The sequence below is a fragment of the Bos indicus x Bos taurus genome, chromosome 19 (genome assembly GCF_003369695.1).
Source record: "Bos indicus x Bos taurus breed Angus x Brahman F1 hybrid chromosome 19, Bos_hybrid_MaternalHap_v2.0, whole genome shotgun sequence".
Taxonomy (NCBI): domain Eukaryota; kingdom Metazoa; phylum Chordata; class Mammalia; order Artiodactyla; family Bovidae; genus Bos; species Bos indicus x Bos taurus.
Window position 1 is genome coordinate 34,055,991 of NC_040094.1, and position 17,181 is coordinate 34,073,171.

Here is a 17,181-nt window from a genome sequence, read left to right on the forward strand (position 1 = left end):
GGCTTCACATTCCTAGCAGTGGTTTGCAAACAGTGGCTTGGGGGCTCCTCGGAAATCGGTGGTTAGGGCCGAGTGGGTGATGGCCGAGCAGCTGTGCTCATTACAGACACTCAGCTTTGACTCAAGACTCAGAAGAGAGAGTCCCACTAGTGTGAACATGATCACACAACAGCAAAAGTTAGCACAGCCGAACTTGACCTGCAAACAAACTGTTTGCCTTCATGTGTTCTCTTTTCCCCTTTTAACATTTAATTTACAAGCATTAAAAGACTAGATTTCATACAAGCATCCAAATTTTCCATTTCTCTTGAAAAACTGAAAACCCTAGCCACACAGGGACCACACACCTAAGGGGGCAAGCAATGCTGGAAACGAGGCACTTCCGGTTCATTCAGATGCAGGTGGACTCTCCTGCTTGAGTTTTCACCTGGTTGACTTCACCTGTCTGCTATGACCAGAACTGGCAACCCTGCACCAAGGGACCAGAATCCAACAGCAAACTGGGACTTAAAAGTTTTCTGAGTATTACTTGTCAGTTGTGTACCTGTATTCATCAGAACAGGCTACTGTGTTGTGTTGTTATGGAAACAAATTCACCAGGAGATCAAGTGGCTCCACCAGGAGTTTACTCCTCACTCACACCATTCGTCTGATGGCAGCAGGTGGGAGAGTCTGCTCGACAAGCCCCCCAGAGACCTGGCTGGCCGAGGTACGACTTCGAGCACCCCTGGCTGCCTCGGAAGGGAAGAAGATTGGAGAAGCCCACATCCGCTGTACGTTCCTCACCCAGAAGTGACACAGGTCACACCTTCACTTGCATCACATGGGCCACAACTGACCCCCTGGCTTCTGTTAAATAGGGGGCTGCTGAGAAGCAGAGGAGAACAAAAGCAATAGCAGGGGAACATCATTTGTCTCTACTACATGCAACCGTCAGTAACACGAGGTTTTCACGGTCTCACCTCCCTCTCGAGGTTACAGAGGGAGAATCAAATGAGGTTAATAGACATAAAAGAACTCTGAATGAGCTCTAAAGAGTTTTACTAATTTGATGGATGATAGTATCGACACCTCGGTGGACTTACTGTGCCGTAAGCTCTGCACAACACACAGCTTTCAAAGGTGTGGGTCAGGGAACAGGTACACGGGGGCTGGGGAATGCAATGCTGCTTTCATGTTAACTGCACCGGTCAGCCAACTCACTTGTGCTCAAGGCTGACCAAGCAAGACAAAAGGGAAAGCAATATTTGCACCCCACAGTCTCTTCCAACTAGCTTTCAGTCTTGAAACGATTAAAGTGCGGGGGGGGCAGATTTTTACCTTCCAAAGATGGTTGCTATGTCCCCTCTCCGTGAACGCAGGAGGACTTTGTGGCTGCTTCAACCAGAGTGTGGCAGAAGCAACACTACGTGAATCCCGAGGCTAGTCATAGAACGTCACGCACTTCTCTGGCTCCCTAGGGAAGCCTGTCTGAGACCCCAGCGGCCAGGCTGTGAAGACAACCCCAGATGAGCCTCCACAGACAACCCAGAGGTTGCAAATGTAGGTGTTCTAACTGCAACCTGGCTTCGGTCCAGCTGACAGCCAGCATCAGCTTCCAGACCCAAGAAGACACCCCTAGATGCTTCCTGCCTCCTGGAGAGCATGCAAACCCCGGCCTTCAAACCTCTCAGCTGAGCCTAGACTGTGCAGCAGAGAAAAGCTGTCTCTGACGGGCTTCACCCAGACCCCTGATCCCCAGCTTGTGTAAGTGCCATGAAATGATGCTCTGCAAGGCTTGGTTTCGGGGCGAATTTTTATGCAACAACAGCATCTGGAAGGGCTGAACTTGTTAGCTTAAATACCTCACAGTGGAAAGAGCAAACGTGTGTCTGCTGAACTCCTACATCTCAAACTCCACACTAACAGAAACTGTGGGGGAAGCTAAAAATACGGACTGATAAGAATTCAGTTAGGCTGCAGCAACAGGAAAACAGTAGTAACACTTGAAAAAGAGAGAAGTCTGTTTCTCGCTTAAAAATTCAGAGGGGCACTTCAGGGCTACTGTCCCCACCAGAGGGAACTCATTGCTGTTCACAAGACGAGGCTTCCACCCCATTGACCACAACAACTATTCAAGCACCATCTGTTCCACGTACGTTTCAGCTAACAGGGGTGGAAAGGAGAAGAGACAGGCATGCCATCCTTCTAAGGACACTTCCTGGAAGTGCAGCCATGAAACGGCAGAAAAATCTGGGAAACACTGTCTTTGTTGCCATGTTCTGGCTAATAAATGGGAAATGAGTAGAAGGGAAAAGCTAATAGTGGGGGATAAACAGCAGCAAACAGCAGGTGCTGCCACATGTACGTTCCCAAATTCAGTCTGGTTTAGGATCGCAGCCTCAAATAACAACAGCTGCCTCGAGAATGACACCACTGGGTCTCCTGCTAGACTCCCAACTCAACAGACTGACGTCGGATCTTTCAGGTTCAATAAAAACATGTCTCTACACAGCGTTCACTTTCCTCACCAGATGAGTATAAATTAATGACTTAGTTAGTTAATGATTCATAAGAAAGGAAAGGACCTTTAGAGACAAAGATTCCTCAAACATCAGAGACGTGTCTGATGGGTCTTCCTGTAATCCGTGGCTCCTTGGACAAGTCACTCAGTGACCTGAGGTCCCCCTCTGTCACCAATACACTGGTGTCACACAGAACAGGTTTGCCATGAGGATCAAATGAGATCACAAACGTCACAGTGCTTTGTAAACAGTAGAGTTTTATACAAATATAAAGTTATGCACCTTCAAAGCTCTCACTCCAATAAAGACACGCATTCAATTAAACAAAACATCTTCAAAAAATTTTTAACAATGTATAAATACAGTCACAAAATAACCCATTGATTAAAACAAAGTTTACAGTACCTACAACAGAATTCACAGACGCCTACAGTATTTTGCAGATTGTTACATATGTTGTTTTAAGAAATACCGTTAATACAAATGCATGATTTACAATATCCCCATTACAGCAAGACAAAAAAATAGATTCGCAAAATAAAACGTCTTTTAGGCATTTACAATGCCAAGTATCGAAATAATTATTCTCACTATTACATAAGAATAATACTCTTTTAGTGGAGAAAGACTTCATTAGGCCGAGGACCACTGAAAAGCTTCTGGGGGCTTCAAAGTAAAATCTGGCTATTCTCCCCCAAAAATAAATAGAACAGCAGCAATCCCTAGGAATCCCATGAAAATACACTATGAATGTTCCTGTTATGTTAACTGGGTCTTAAGTACAAGACTCATCAATAAACCAAATTTTAGAAACTAGTTAACATCAACAGCCCAAGTGTGGTGTTTACCTGCCTGTGAATGCCTAGGATAAGAAGTTTCACCATGAAAGTATATATTAAGTGTAAAATTAACCATTATTCCTAACGTATACATTAGCCAAAGTGCTCACTCTTACCATGGAAGCAAAAACTTCTAAAATAATCTACAGAAACAGTACGTAAACACAGAGAGTTTTGAGATCGACTAAGAACATCCTTCTGTGTTCTATGGACCGAGATGCAAAGGTCTCCATTTACATGGATGTGAACACAGACACTTTAACTTAACACACAGGGATCTCACAAGACTATGGACAGACATACCATAAACCAAATGCTGACAATGTTTCTAGCCATACCACACCTTCAAGGCCCAAGTGCTAGAAAGAAGACAATATGAAAACTACTTTTCCTTTTTCTTAAAGTAAATTTTTAAATGGAAAAACAAACCCCACACTCCTCTTTGCAATAGCTTCTGAGTTCTGAAGGTTCAGTCAAGACCCACCCTGGGCGGTTCCCCTTGAAAAAAGCACGCAGGCTTTCACTCTCCTGAGGAGGTCTGAGTGTCGCCGGTGGTCTGCAACAGAGAAACAATTCCTTAATGCCAAAAGTGATTTACAAAATAAAGAAAAGCTATTTTACATAAAACACCAGATTCAAAGCACTAGGAAAACATTTCGTATTTGTCAGCAGATGCAGTTACTACATGGCCCGATTATGTTAAAAATTACTGTCACGCTGGAAAAGTAAAGCAGTGAGTCCACCCGGATGTCCAGCAAGCAGTCTCACTGGAGCAGAGCATCACTGGCTGCCATGTAAGTCTATTGACCCTGTCCATGTACGTCAAGCTCAAGGTTCAAAATCTGAAGGGAAAAACCTATTGAGCGCGCACTTGAAAACTACCATAAGGTGGACTTCACCCAGCAAAAGTATACTAGGACTCTGCCAAAGCCCTCAAGATGAGTCATGGCCCTGCAAGAGTCCTTGCTTTCCTCACTTCTTAACTTTTCTACAAGAGAAACCATACAGGAAAGAGCAACGAATTTCAAGAGAGGAGAGCTGGGTTAAACCCTCACTTTGAATCACTTAGCCTCTCAGGGCCTAGGTCACAAAGGTAATCTCTGGACCAGCAACATCAGCACCACCTAGGAACCTGTAAACATGCAACTGGTGAGACCTGGCCTCAGGTTATCAAGTAAGTAAGAAACTTCGGGGGTAGGACCCTGAGATCTGTGTTCTAGCCCTCCAGGCTATCCTGATGCAGGGCCAAGGTTGAAAACATGTTAACTGTCCCGTGCATCATTACCTGCCCAAACTACTGCACAAATGCAAACGTGAGGCGTCACTCACACAAAGACCTAATCAATTTCCTAAAGATTTTACCAGCAACTATTTTTACCTGAGAATACTACTGATCCCACTGAAAACTCTAACTGAAACCTTCACATCCAGAAACTACAGTAATAAAATAATCTTTAATGATATGGTCTTATGTTTCTAACTTGCTCTTACTATAAACCCTAAAACCATATAAGATACATTCTTCAAGACTGCCACCAGAAGTAATGGAAAGCAACTGAACTTCAGCTAATTTTTCTAAAAAAAAACTTATTGTCAATGAACATTTTAGCCCTCTGGTTTTAAAATAACTTCAGGACACTGACATTTTTGGAATGTCCTAAAAGCTTCCAAAGACAAATTAAAATAACTTGACCATCATCATTTCATACTTAAATATATCCCTTTAAAAACTTCAAGTATTTCATAGAAATTAAACTCTAAAAGAGTTAGAAATCATCACTGCATTAGTCACTGACCACATCAAAATGATCCTCACATCCAGAGAACACTTACTTGTCTTAAAAACTGCCTCCCAAGGTACGTGGTGGCCATGCTGGTTAGGTTCTTCCTGCTGCCCACTTTGCACCTGATGTAGCCATACAGGTTGGCCCCTTGCAGCACCACGCCCATGATAACCACCGCCTGGGAGAGGGCAACAATCAACAGTTACAGGCCTGACGGTGACTGACCATTCTCTCTGCCATCAATGAGACATGGAGCCCAGCTCGCGAAAGAGGAGGAGGAAGCTTTGTGAAGGGTGGCAGAGACTCCTCCTGTCTCCCTTCCAGAACAGACTCATCCACCATGAGCTCTGCACTGTCCAACAAGCAGCCATCAACATGCGAGCTCTGTGTCAGACCCAGGGGTGCAGTGGCGGGGCCATTCTCTCCCTACTGTTTTCCATGGTTCTGTGAGTAGACATATAAAAGCAACTGAGATCCAGGAGTGCAAATATCAATTACTCCCTTGAGAATTCCAAAAGAATGGTCAAGAGAAAGATCAACAAGACCCTAATCCCACATGACTGATGTCCTTATAAGCAGAGGAGATTAGGACACTGACAAGAACAGAGGGAGGACCACGTAAAGACACAAGGAGAAGACGGCCAATAAGCCAGAGAGACAGAGACCTTTAGGATTGGGAGAAAACACAGTTCTGCCGTGTCAGCCCCTGGTCTGTGGTACTTTGTCAGGGCAGCCGGAGCAGACAGGTACAGCTGCACCAGGTACCTCAGCGTGTGAGCTCCAGCACTCTCACCTGGAGCTGCGAGCCTCGAGTGCAGTCTTACTGCCACAAGGCCACAAGGCCACCAGGCTGTGAGGAAGCCCCAACTAGCTGTGTGCAAAGTCCATGTGGGAGGCCATGGGACCTCATAGAGAGGGGCCATACCAGCCCCCAGCCACTGTCCGATCAAAAAAACAAAAGATTCCAAGCCAGGACTTCCCAGACAAGCCCCTTCCAACCTCCTGAACCAGAGAAATTGAGAGAGATGGTACAATGACTGTTGCAGTAGATGACCAGGACAGGTCACCACCAGCATTTTCAGGAAGGACCACTGTTAGTTCCAAACTAAGCTAAGCATGTCTGGAGTATGCAGACCACCCACACCTGACAAGGTCATGGGATCAATGTGGTAATCAATGCACTGTGATTACCAATGTGGTAATCACTTAGATGGGCTAAGTCAACACACTGCTGGGCACCTGGAGAACTGGTGAGACGGGTCTTTCAAAGGACTCTGTTTTCTGGTGCTCAGAGGAAAGCCGAGTTGAGAACCCAAACTTGGGAAATACAGGATGAAGCTGCCTGTTTGAGACGGGACCCTAATGTTATTGTTAAGACTGGTGGTCACCCATTGCGATTACCCACTGGCCACCTGGGTGGGTCACCGACACTCACCAACCACTTTACTCTGAAAGAGAAGAGGGCACTGAAGGCAAAGACCACCCACAGCACGGGACAGGCAACGAGTCCCAACCAGAAGATCCTTGATTCAGCCTCAGAGACGGTTTTACCCTCTTGAGGGGAGGCCTACAAAACAACACAGATTTAATAACCGAGGTTCTGTGCTATTTATTGGCAAAAAGTTAAAACATTTTTAGTGAAAAACTCCTTACCCTCAAATTTAAATAAATTAATACAGACAACCCAAGTCCCAACTTTGAACCCCTACTCCCTGCCCCATTCAAACAGTAGATGTACCATCGCTGTGATTTTTAGAACTGGTCTTAACATGCTTTGTTTTAAATCAAGAATGTTTCATTTTCAAGGCAGAGTGGACAGTCTGTCATCACCCAACACAGTAAGGGTGGCCTCTGATAGGCTTCTAGTCATGCCTTTTGCACTTCTAGTCATGCCTCTTGCACTTACACTGGTTATTCATAATCAACCCTTGAACAACACCTTCATGGTAAGGATTCAGTAAATCAAGGCTATGGTCATCCTGGAGACTCAAATGTCAAGTCAGGGTCCAGGGGTCAGGACCCTGACAATGACCACCACGTCTTAGCAATACCCAGGAATGTAAAAGGCTGTGTGCTGTTCCCCAGGTGGGTTTTATAACATAAAGGTCTAGGGCTCACTGAGCACAACACTGCTTTCTGAGAAGCACTAGTCAGGGCCCTTCCAAGCAGAAGGCGAGAGATTTAACCTGTGCTGTCTCCAAGAATGTTGTCCTCTGCTGCCCAAGCTGATTCTACTACAGGGAAGCAGACTAAAAACCCCAAACAGACCAGTGTCCCCCAGGGCTTCTGAAGGTAAAGCCTGAAGAGCAAACTGCTTCCATCAACTCAGATTTTATATGCAGTTGCAATCCTCTTTCTTCCTTGCCCACGAATGGAGGAGGACCATGAGGGAAAGAGGGAGCCATTGGAGGCAGTTACCCCTGGCACAGCCCACAGAGCCAAGCGGCTCAGAAGAGATCCTGCAGCAGCAGCAGCCCCTAGGGGCCAGCCAGGCACACGGCATACACTCGGAGCCCAAGCCCTCTCTCATGATTCTTTCCTGGACACACCGTTTTCAGCCTGAGCCAGCCAGAGAAAACGGGGCGTTCAGAAGGCCATCTAGTTTAGTGCTGCCCCACAAGTGATCCGGGGTAGTTCTTTATGAGTTGATTACGTCTGCATAGGTAATTTATCCTTAAATATTCAAATATTATCTACGCAAAATGTATTAAATGACATGCAAGAAAACCAAAACACCAAAGGCTGTTTACCTTCCGGGACTCAAACACCCAATGGCTTTTTCCATCTTCATCAATATGATTCCACCAGCGCAGGCCAACCATTAATCTACCTGTGACATTCTGGTGAAGATTAATACATATACACACATTTTAAAAACAGCACCGACACATCTACTTTAACATCCTATTTTAGTGTAATATTTCACAAACAACAAATCATCAGCTTTCCATCCATAACACCCAATTAAGACCAGTACATATGAGGCCTGGGCAAAAGAGTAACTACAATGGCCATGGCAGGCCCAGCAGGACAGAGGTGATAGGGTCGGCACATCCACAAACATCACCCTTCTTTCCCCTCGTGAGCTCTCGTCCTTTCTCTGGTTCCCTGTTTCTAAACCCGACTCTTTAGCCACTGGGACCTACTTTTGGACTGAATACTGAGTCCCCTCAAATTCATATGCTGAAAGTCTAGCCCCACAGCATCGCCCAGTGATGGTGTCAGGAAAAAGCCTGAGGGAGGTGATGAGGGTGAGATAAGGTCAAGAGCGGGGAGCCTGTGCAGAAGGGATTAGTGTCCCCCTTAGAGGCAAGAGAGTTTCTATCCTCTCTCTCTGCTCTCAGCTGTTTAAGAGGTGAGCAGTCTAGAACGCAGAGGAGGGCCCTCGCCAGAAGCTGACCACGCTGGTACCCTGTACCTGGATTTCCAGCCTCCAGAATGTGGAAAATAAATCCTTGTTGTTTGCGAACCACCCAGTCTCTGGTATTGTGTAAGCAGTCCATTTAATGGTTTCCCCATTCCTGACTTATTTTCATATCTCAATTATTTGTGTATCTGTAAGTAATCCTGCCACACACAAAGAGTGACTTTCTTTAAGCCTTTTTTTTTTTTTTAAAGAGTTCATCAGAAAATATATATTCTGGCCCTATTTCTTAAAACTCTAAACCCACAAGGTTCTAATTATTTAATTTTTAGAAATTACCAGGAAGAACTGACTAAAAGTCAAAAGGTAGTGTTCTATCTGGCTAGGCAGAAATAACATGAACAACAAAAAGAAACATTCGTCAAAACAAAACTATGACCTGGATACAGTAAACACTTTAGGACATAAAGCAACAAAAGGAATTCAAAGAAATTCAAGCCAAAGAAGACTGTACAAAAGAAGTACCTACAGGAACCAGACCTTTGTAATCTTTATTCTCTACATTTTGTGGCCTACAGAAACTGGCCACCACCAAGCCAACCACTTCTGATTATCTGTAAGAATCAAAAGATCTAAAATGACTGGGCTGGTGGGCATGAGTAGACCTGTAACACCTCATTGGTTTTTGAATCAGTAAACACATCTCTGAAATTGTAAAACTAGTTTTTGCATTTTTTTCCCCTGTATTCGAAATTTGAAAATTTCCAAATATACAAAAAAGTTTTACAGTGAATACGCATATGCCTAATCCTGGAGTCTACATCTCATATTGGACCACAGTGACTTCCTCACGCGCCCCTCTATCTATACAACTACCGCTCCACCACCCTGGCCTCTGGGTCCATTTCTTACTTTCTCAGTATCCCCTACGACATGGCTCCTCAGCCCCAGCACTATCTACGCTCGGGGCCAGATAGTTCTCTGACGTGGGGGGCTGTCCCGGCTATGCACCGTAAGATGTCCAGCAGCATCCCTGGCCTCCACCGTGATGCCAACAGCACACTCCCCCACCCCAAGCTGTGACAACCAAAAATGTCTTTGGACGGTGACACACAACAAATGCCCGCTGGGGTGGGGGGGATTGGCCCTGGCTAAGAAACACGGTCCTGGAGCTCCCATGGGAGCCTTCGCAATGGTGCGGACTCCTTCAGTTATCTGTGGTCAAGCTATCCTGGTGTCTTATCTAGAAATCACACATGGCACAGCCAGAGGTGACCCCTGAAGCAAAACCAATGGTGTGGACCAGAAGCAGTATGTGTGTGGTCTGTAGCAGCTGGTCGCATTTTTGTTTGTTTCACTCTAAAGCTGATGCAGGTTAACATAACACACAGACAGGTCAGTAGAGCGGTAACCTACTGTGACATAACTGGCACTTTTACACAGATGAGGCCTAAGGTAACAAAAAGATAAATTAACCCCAATCGAAAATGCTCAGTGTCTTTTTTTTTTTTTTTTTTTACTGTTTATACATCATTCAATCTCATCATATTAAATGATTTTTAAATAAAAACAATCAAACCTACCTTGACTGCCCAAAAGTCACATGACAACAACAAGATAATTGTCACCATACAGGCAATAAAGCTGCTGCTGAACAATTCACAGAGAAGATAGACTATAATTGCACTGACTCGAAAGAATAAATGGAAAAATGATGCCACTGGGTGTCTGAAAACCAAAACATAACAAAAGAAATGCAATTACATTTTACGACAGATACTGCAGATGTAGATGAAAATGTTTCAGCCACAGGACCATGCAGAGTCTTGTCAAAATAAAAGGTGACTTGAGGAAGAAGCAAACCGAGTAGCTCTCTTTTTTCCTAAGTCCCATTATTTGACTAGGCCCTGCTGTCACAGAAAATACACTATATAAACACGACTTTACACCTCACTGACTATAAACTTTCACAAGATACGTAACAAGAAACCTTACCAAGGCTGGAGAAATAAGGGACACTATGCTCTTAGGACCGACTCCCATTTTCACCTGTCTAAAAAGCACTCCCTCAGAATTCCCTTCAGGCATTAAGACAAAATACCCATCAGGCAGAGTTGGTGTTTCATTAACAGCATCACTGAGATATAACCACATGCCATACAATTCACCTGTTTAAAGGGTATAATTCAGTGATTTCTGGTATATTCAGAGAATTGTACAACTATCACACAATCAATTTTAGAACTTTTTCATGATACCCCCACCCCCTCTGCCTCCAAAAGAAATCCTATACCTGTGGGCAGTCATGCCCCCATTTACCCCAATCTCACCCCTCCTCCAGCCCTCAGTAACCACTAATGTACTTTCGGTCCCTATGGATTTGCCTGTTCTGGACATTCCGCATAAATGAAATCATATAAAATGTGGTCTTCTGCACTGGTATCTCTCACTTGGTGTAATGTTTTCAAGGTTCAGGTAGAGTTTGATTTCATTAAGTTTATTTCTTTACAGAGTACTAAGTTTGGAACTAAAATTTGGCTTGACGTTTTCATATTAACTGATACAAAAGATACAGTACTGAAATTTTCACAATAAACTCAAATGTAATGTATCTTTAGAAACTATCTAAAAAAATTGTGTGTCCTTGGTACAAGAGTCAGAATTAAAAGCACCAGTGTTCGAATAATTGGCTTTGCAGATTTGAAAACTCAAATCTGAGTAAATCTGAGTAAAAGTACTGAGTAAAATTCCCTATGTCCATTATTCCCAGAGAAAACGTGAGATGTCATCTCATCTCAGACTGAAAAGCAAACTGGCAGTACACAATCTCCACCAGCACTGTCACAACCACTCTGCCCGGAAACCCAGTCCTGGCACCAGTCAACAGACGAAACAGCACCAGACGCTAACCCATCCCTTGCAACTTGTCCTCATACCTGATTCTGGATTTTTTCGGTCTGTTAGTTGTCTCCTCTTCCGCGTCAAACAGTGAAACATCTTCAGTGTCGTCATTACTGTCCTGATAGGAAAAGCAAACATTCATGAGGCAAAACGAAATTCCGTCCTCCACTAGTCAACACGGAAGACAACGGAAAGACACGGTCACAGCCACCTAGAACTCACAGCCCAGGGCTCACCCTGGCTTTGTTATCACTCTGTGAAAACACCGTTCGTCTTGTAATTTATCCTGTCTCCGCGCCCCCGCCCCCCCCCCCCCCCCCCACGCGCAGGCCAATTCACCCGCCCATTCAGGGCAGGTAGCATTCCGCGTTGTTCGCAGCTCTTTCCCAGGGCCTAGGACGGTGGCCTCGACCACAGTAACCCCTCAACACGAAAACACCACCTACGATAATCTGAGTAAAAGTGTAATTTTTCCAAAAACAGGAAGATATAAACGTAAGGGCTGTAATTCGCCCTGAGGGCAGATGTGGTCACGGGAGTGGACCAAGCGTCCATCACCTCCAACGCTGCTTCGACGGCATAAACTTCACTGCTAGGCCCGGGAGGGCAACTCCTCTAATCGCATGTCCAGGGCAGCGGCCCCCTCCCCTCGCCCGTCCACTTTCGGCGTCTTCGCTACTGCCCCCTTCAAACCCGGCAGGCCGGGCCCCTCCAGGCCCTCACCCGGCAGGCCCAGCCGCCGCCACCCTCTCCCGGTGCCCACAGCCCCTTACCTGCTGCAACATGACGGCTAGGCGCCAGCGCCACTTCCGGGAGCCACGTCAGCGCCGCAGCCTCGGGGAGGGACGGACCAGACGCGGAAAGCACTCCACCAGCCAAGAGGAGCCGAAGTAACAGCGGAAACCCGGCCCCACTTCCGCATCCGGGCTCTCGGGGAGGAGCGAGTGGGGTGAGGCGAGCGTGAGGACTGGGCGACTCGGGGTGGGGCGGGGCCGACTCAGGGTGGGGCGGGGCCGACTCGGGGTGGGGCGGGACTAGCGAGTGGGCGGGGACTCGCGGACTGGTCCCACGCAGGAGCTGAAATTAACCGTGCAGCATAACGGGGAGAAAGTGAAGAGGAACTAAAAAGCCTCTTGATGAAGGTGAAAGAGGAGAGTGAAAAAGTTGGCTTAAAACTCAACATTCAGAAAACGAAGATCATGGCACCTGGGCCCATCACTTCATGGGAAATAGATGGGAAAACAATGGAAACAGTGTCAGACTTTATTTTGGGGGGCTCCAAAATCACTGCAGATGGTGACTGCAGCCATGAAATTAAAAGACACTTACTCCTTGGAAGGAAAGTTACGACCAACCTAGATAGCATATTGAAAAGCAGAGACATTACTTTGCCAACAAAGGTCCGTCTAGTCAAGGCTATGGTTTTTCCAGTAGTCATGTATGGATGTAAGAGTTGGACTGTGAAGAAAGCTGAGCGCCAAAGAATTGATGCTTTTGAACTGTGGTGTTGGAGAAGACTCTTGAGAGTCCCTTGGACTGCAAGGAGATCCAACCAGTCCATTCTAAAGGAGATCAGCCCTGGGATTTCTTTGGCAGGAATGATGCTAAAGCTGAAACTCCAGTACTTTGGCCACCTCATGCAAAGAGTTGACTCATTGGAAAAGACTCTGATGCTGGGAGGGATTGGGGGCAGGAGGAGAAGGGGACAACAGAGGATGGGATGGCTGGATGGCATCACTGACTCGATGGACGTGAGTCTGAGTGAACTCCAGGAGTTGGTGATGGACAGGGAGGCCTGGCGTGCTGTGATTCATGGGGTCACAAAGAGTCGGACACGACTGAGAGACTGAACTGAACTGAACTGAACTGATAACGGGGAAAGCTTCATGGTTTATCATGTGGAGATGTTGCTTGTACTTACAGGGTGTCCTTCCCATCAGTGTGGATGGCCTCAGGGCAGGTTTGGGGGCGGGGTGTTCCATAGTTTTCGTTTGAGTGTTCTACAATGATGTGTAATCCTGTACAGCATTGCTTTTGTACTTTAAATGGTGGAAACAATTGAAAAAATAAATCTGCACTTACCAATTATCTAACTGACCCCTGTGTTCCTTCCCTTCCTGGAGAAGGTGATGAAAGGGTGTCCCTACAGGGTGGGTACCTACTCAATAGGACATGTTATTCTAATTATGGTTTTAAGTTTAGCAGCTAAGGATGTGCTCTTGCCCCTTGAAGGAGCTGAGTTCAGGGACTTGGGGTCTTCTCTGAAACTGGGATTGTAACAGTGTTCTATCTGCTAGGCAGGCCTATGTGAAACTGCTCTTGGAAGACTCATGGAATAATGAGTAGAAGCACGTTTCCTTAATTGAGGGGATTCTCTCCATACAAATCACAATTTTGTATGGCTATTGGCCAATGCTACTTTACACCTGATGTCTTAATAATGGAGAAAAAAAAATAATGGAGAAAAAAATTCTCCAAGGAGAGAAAGGCTGTCAAACATTAGTATTCATGCACTTGGAGGTAAAGCAGAGGCTGGGAGCAGGTATCCCATGCATCTAGTCTATCATGCCAGGATTTTGGTGGCCCACCCACTGTGTGGGTTGTGGGGTTGGTGTTTTGTTGTTTTGTTCTGCTACTGTTTGAATGGTTTCCATCCCATGGCCATGCTGGGCTAGTGGAGGGTACCCCCTTCGGATGGGGCTTGAGCTCTCTGATGGGCCACAGGCCCTGTGCTGGGCTGCATGCTTCTAAATTACCTGCCTGACCCCTCAGCAGGTTTAAGTAGCAACATCGACACACACTATCAGTGTAGAAAGGGTCAGTTCAGTTCAGTTCAGTTGCTCAGTTGTGCTGGACTCTTTGCGACCCCATGGACTGCAGCTCGCCAGGCCTCCCTGTCCATCACCAACTCCCAAACTCATATCCATTACTCAAACTCATGTCCATTGAGTCGGTGATGACATTACTTTGTCAACAAAGGTCCGTCCAGTCAAGGCTATGGTTTATCCAGTGGTCATGTATGGATGTGACAGTTGGACTATAAAGAAAGCTGAGTGCAGAAGAATTGATGCTTTTGAACTGTGGTGTTGGAGAAGACTCTTGAGAGTCCCTTGGACTGCAAGGAGATCCAACCAGTCCATCCTAAAGGAGATCAGTCCTGGGTGTTCATTGGAAGGATTGATGTTGAAGCTGAAACTCCAATACTTTGGCCACCTGATGCAAAGAGCTGACTCATTTGAAAAGACCCTGATGCTGGGAAAGATTGAGGGCAGGAGGAGAAGGGGATGACAGAGGATGAGATGGTTGGATGGCATCACTGACTCAATGGACATGGGTTTGGGTGGACTCCCGGAGTTGGTGATGGACAGGGGGGCCTGGTGTGCTACGGTTCATGGGGTCTCAAAAAGTCAGACACGACTGAGCGACTGAACTGAACTGAACTCTGAATGTAAGCTAAACAAGCAGGGTCACAATATACAGCCTTGACATTCTCCTTTCCAGATTTGGAACCAGTTTGTTGTTCCATGTCCAGTTCTAACTGTTGCTTCTTGACCTGCATACAGATTTCTCAGGGACAGGTCAGGTAGTCTGTTATCTCTTTCAGAAGTTTCCAGTTTGTTGAGATCCACACAGTCAAAGGCTTTGGTGTAGTCAATAAAGCATAAGTGGATGTTTTTCTGGAACTCTCTTCCTTTTTTGATAATCCAACAGATGTTGGCAATTTGATCTCTGGTTCCTCTGCCTTTTCTAAATCCAACTTGAACATCTGGAAGTTCACGGTTCACATACTGTTGAAGCCTGGCTTGGAGAATTTTGAGCGTTACTTTGCTAGTGTGTGAGATGAGTGCAATTGTGCAGTAGTTTGAGCATTCTTTGGTGTTACCTTTCTTTGGGACTAAAATGAAAACACCTATTCCAGTCCTGTGGCCACTGCTGAGTTTTCCAAATTTGCTGGCATATTAATTCTTCTCCCTAGGAGTTAGCCCTGAGAAGGAAACACAATTTAAGGGCTCCTTTTTGATACTTAATTGAACTTACTGCGCTTCATCAGGCTTCTGCACAAAAACACCAGGGGACTCCAGTGCACAATTCAGATATAATCCCTTTGGTCCATTTGCTAGAAGAAATGACACAGGAAATTGGTAGCGATAAGTGGTATTAAACTTCCAAAAACCACTTCTCCATCCCCCATCAATGAAACAGGGTTTCCATGCATCTCAGTGAGTGGTTTTCAGTGGGAATACAGATACCAATCTCTCTTAGTCTCTGTTTTCTTACTTTGATAAGTATCAGTTCTTTGACTTATAGGAAAATAATGAAGAGTCCTCATGGTAATTGCCAAGAAACAGTTGAAAACAAACAAACAAACAAAATAAAAGAGGCCAAATATCAACATCTACTTGGTTTCCTGTTTATTATAAGACACAGTAATTTCCCAAGGCTGGTTCAAATAAACACATTTTGTCCAAGTTCGGGGGCCGCGGTTTTCCCCTGCTTCATGAAGTTGTCGATGGGCAGACCTCTGATCTTCCTGATCCATGCAGCTCTGCTGGCCTTTTCTGGATCGACCACTCCAACTGGCTTTATGGCCTGAAACTCTTTCATCTTGGCCTCCCTATATTCTTTCTGCTCCTTCACAGTCAGCAGCATGAACTCTGTGTTCACTCGTAAGGGGTCAACGGCAGAGTAGTAGCGGGGCCGTTCTTTCTTGGCAGCCTGGGCTGCCGTGCCTGCGGGCGGAGCCAGCATGCGGTTTGGCTTGATGACCTGCGTGCTGGTTAAGGGGCTGAAGTTGCGCACTCCGTCAGTTGAACTGGTGGCCCGGTCTTCACCCTTCGAGCCACCACGGAACCTGGGGCAGATAAGCACCGGCTGGGGGATGGTGGAATGCACTTGGGGACCATGTACAGACTTCTTCAGGTTGGGCTGAAGCTTCTGGATTTCGAGGGGAATACTGGTCTGCTTCACTTCTATGGGAAGAGTGCTGAATCTCAGTCGGTCAACTGCTTGTTGGACCGCTTGGCCCTTCAAACTCAGGACCTTCCTTGGGTATGGAATGGAAGGTCCCCAAACATCGATGATCTGGGCCTGGGGCCTCCGGGGATAGGCAAACTCCCCAGAATTATGGGCTTTCTGCAGGGCATTCACGGTCAGGAGGAACTGGTCAGGCGACATGGGAATGCACCAGGACTTCTTTGAGCGATGGATCAAGTCTCCCGAAATTCCCAGATACCTTTGTTTTGGTAATTTCTCCATATCATCTGCTTTTTCCAAAAACAAAAGAAAAGCAAATCAGTGTTCCATGAAAACCATTAAATACTCATGCATGAAAATTAAATCCATTCTAACTATTATGCAGACTAAGGTCGCTGTTGCTGAATGGACACGCCACCATCATGTGAGCAAAAATCCTCTCTGAGACAAGCAATCACAACATATTTAACATGAGCTTCTAACAGATATGCTAGTATTTGTGTCCAAGGGTGTATTAACATCTAGATATGCATATTTTGGAAGGAACATCTCTATGTTCCACACAGTCTTGAAATTCCCCTGTGGGAATGAACTTCACACCCCATTTATGGACCTTATAAATTTTTAGTGAAGTGTTAGTTGCTCAGTAATGTCCAACTCTTTGCAACCCTATGAACAGTAGCCCACCAGGCCCCTCTGTCCATGCAATTTTCCAGGCAAGAATAGTGGAATGGGTTGCCATGCCCTCCTCCAGGGGATCTTCCCAACCCAGGGAACAAACTCTCATCTCTTACATCTCCTGCACTGGCAGTCAG

General features: G+C 45.8%; 3 protein-coding genes across 4 annotated transcripts in view; all 3 read right to left on the reverse strand.

Moving 5' to 3' along the window:
* The window catches only part of CDRT4 (CMT1A duplicated region transcript 4), a 73,012-nt gene extending 61,502 nt beyond the window's left edge, over positions 1–11,510 (reverse strand). The window contains exon 1 of the mRNA XM_027516711.1: positions 11,428–11,510. The gene's annotated coding sequence lies outside the window, so the exon portion shown is untranslated. The remainder of the gene's footprint in view (positions 1–11,427) is intronic.
* On the reverse strand, positions 2,742–12,311 carry LOC113877025 (Golgi apparatus membrane protein TVP23 homolog B). 2 transcript variants are annotated; one of them, XM_027516708.1, is made up of 7 exons: positions 12,166–12,311; positions 11,428–11,510; positions 10,075–10,219; positions 7,878–7,967; positions 6,563–6,694; positions 5,177–5,305; positions 2,742–3,899 (listed from the first exon to the last, which is right to left on the reverse strand). In XM_027516708.1, the coding sequence occupies exons 1-7, from the start codon at positions 12,175–12,177 to the stop codon at positions 3,864–3,866; spliced, it is 627 nt and encodes a 208-aa protein (XP_027372509.1). In that variant the 5' UTR covers positions 12,178–12,311; the 3' UTR covers positions 2,742–3,863. The 2 variants fall into 2 exon arrangements, with proteins under 2 accessions (XP_027372509.1, XP_027372510.1); XM_027516709.1 differs by lacking the exon at positions 10,075–10,219 and having other exon boundaries at positions 12,166–12,297.
* Positions 12,312–15,781: 3,470 nt separating this feature from the next.
* The window catches only part of CDRT1 (CMT1A duplicated region transcript 1), a 30,268-nt gene continuing 28,868 nt past the window's right edge, over positions 15,782–17,181 (reverse strand). Inside the window, 1 exon segment of the mRNA XM_027519024.1 lies at positions 15,782–16,653. Within this exon segment, the coding sequence (XP_027374825.1) occupies positions 15,839–16,653 (815 nt within the window). The 3' untranslated portion in view covers positions 15,782–15,838.

Bases quoted from the DNA above. Each gene is read 5' to 3' on its own strand.
- LOC113877025 (XM_027516708.1), bottom strand. The intron at 10,220-11,427 runs GTATGAGGACAA...TTTGGTTTTCAG, and splicing joins CCGAAAAAATCCAGAATCAG to ACACCCAGTGGCATCATTTT. The intron at 6,695-7,877 runs GTAAACAGCCTT...GTTGTTTTGTAG, and splicing joins GGGTGTTTGAGTCCCGGAAG to GCCTCCCCTCAAGAGGGTAA.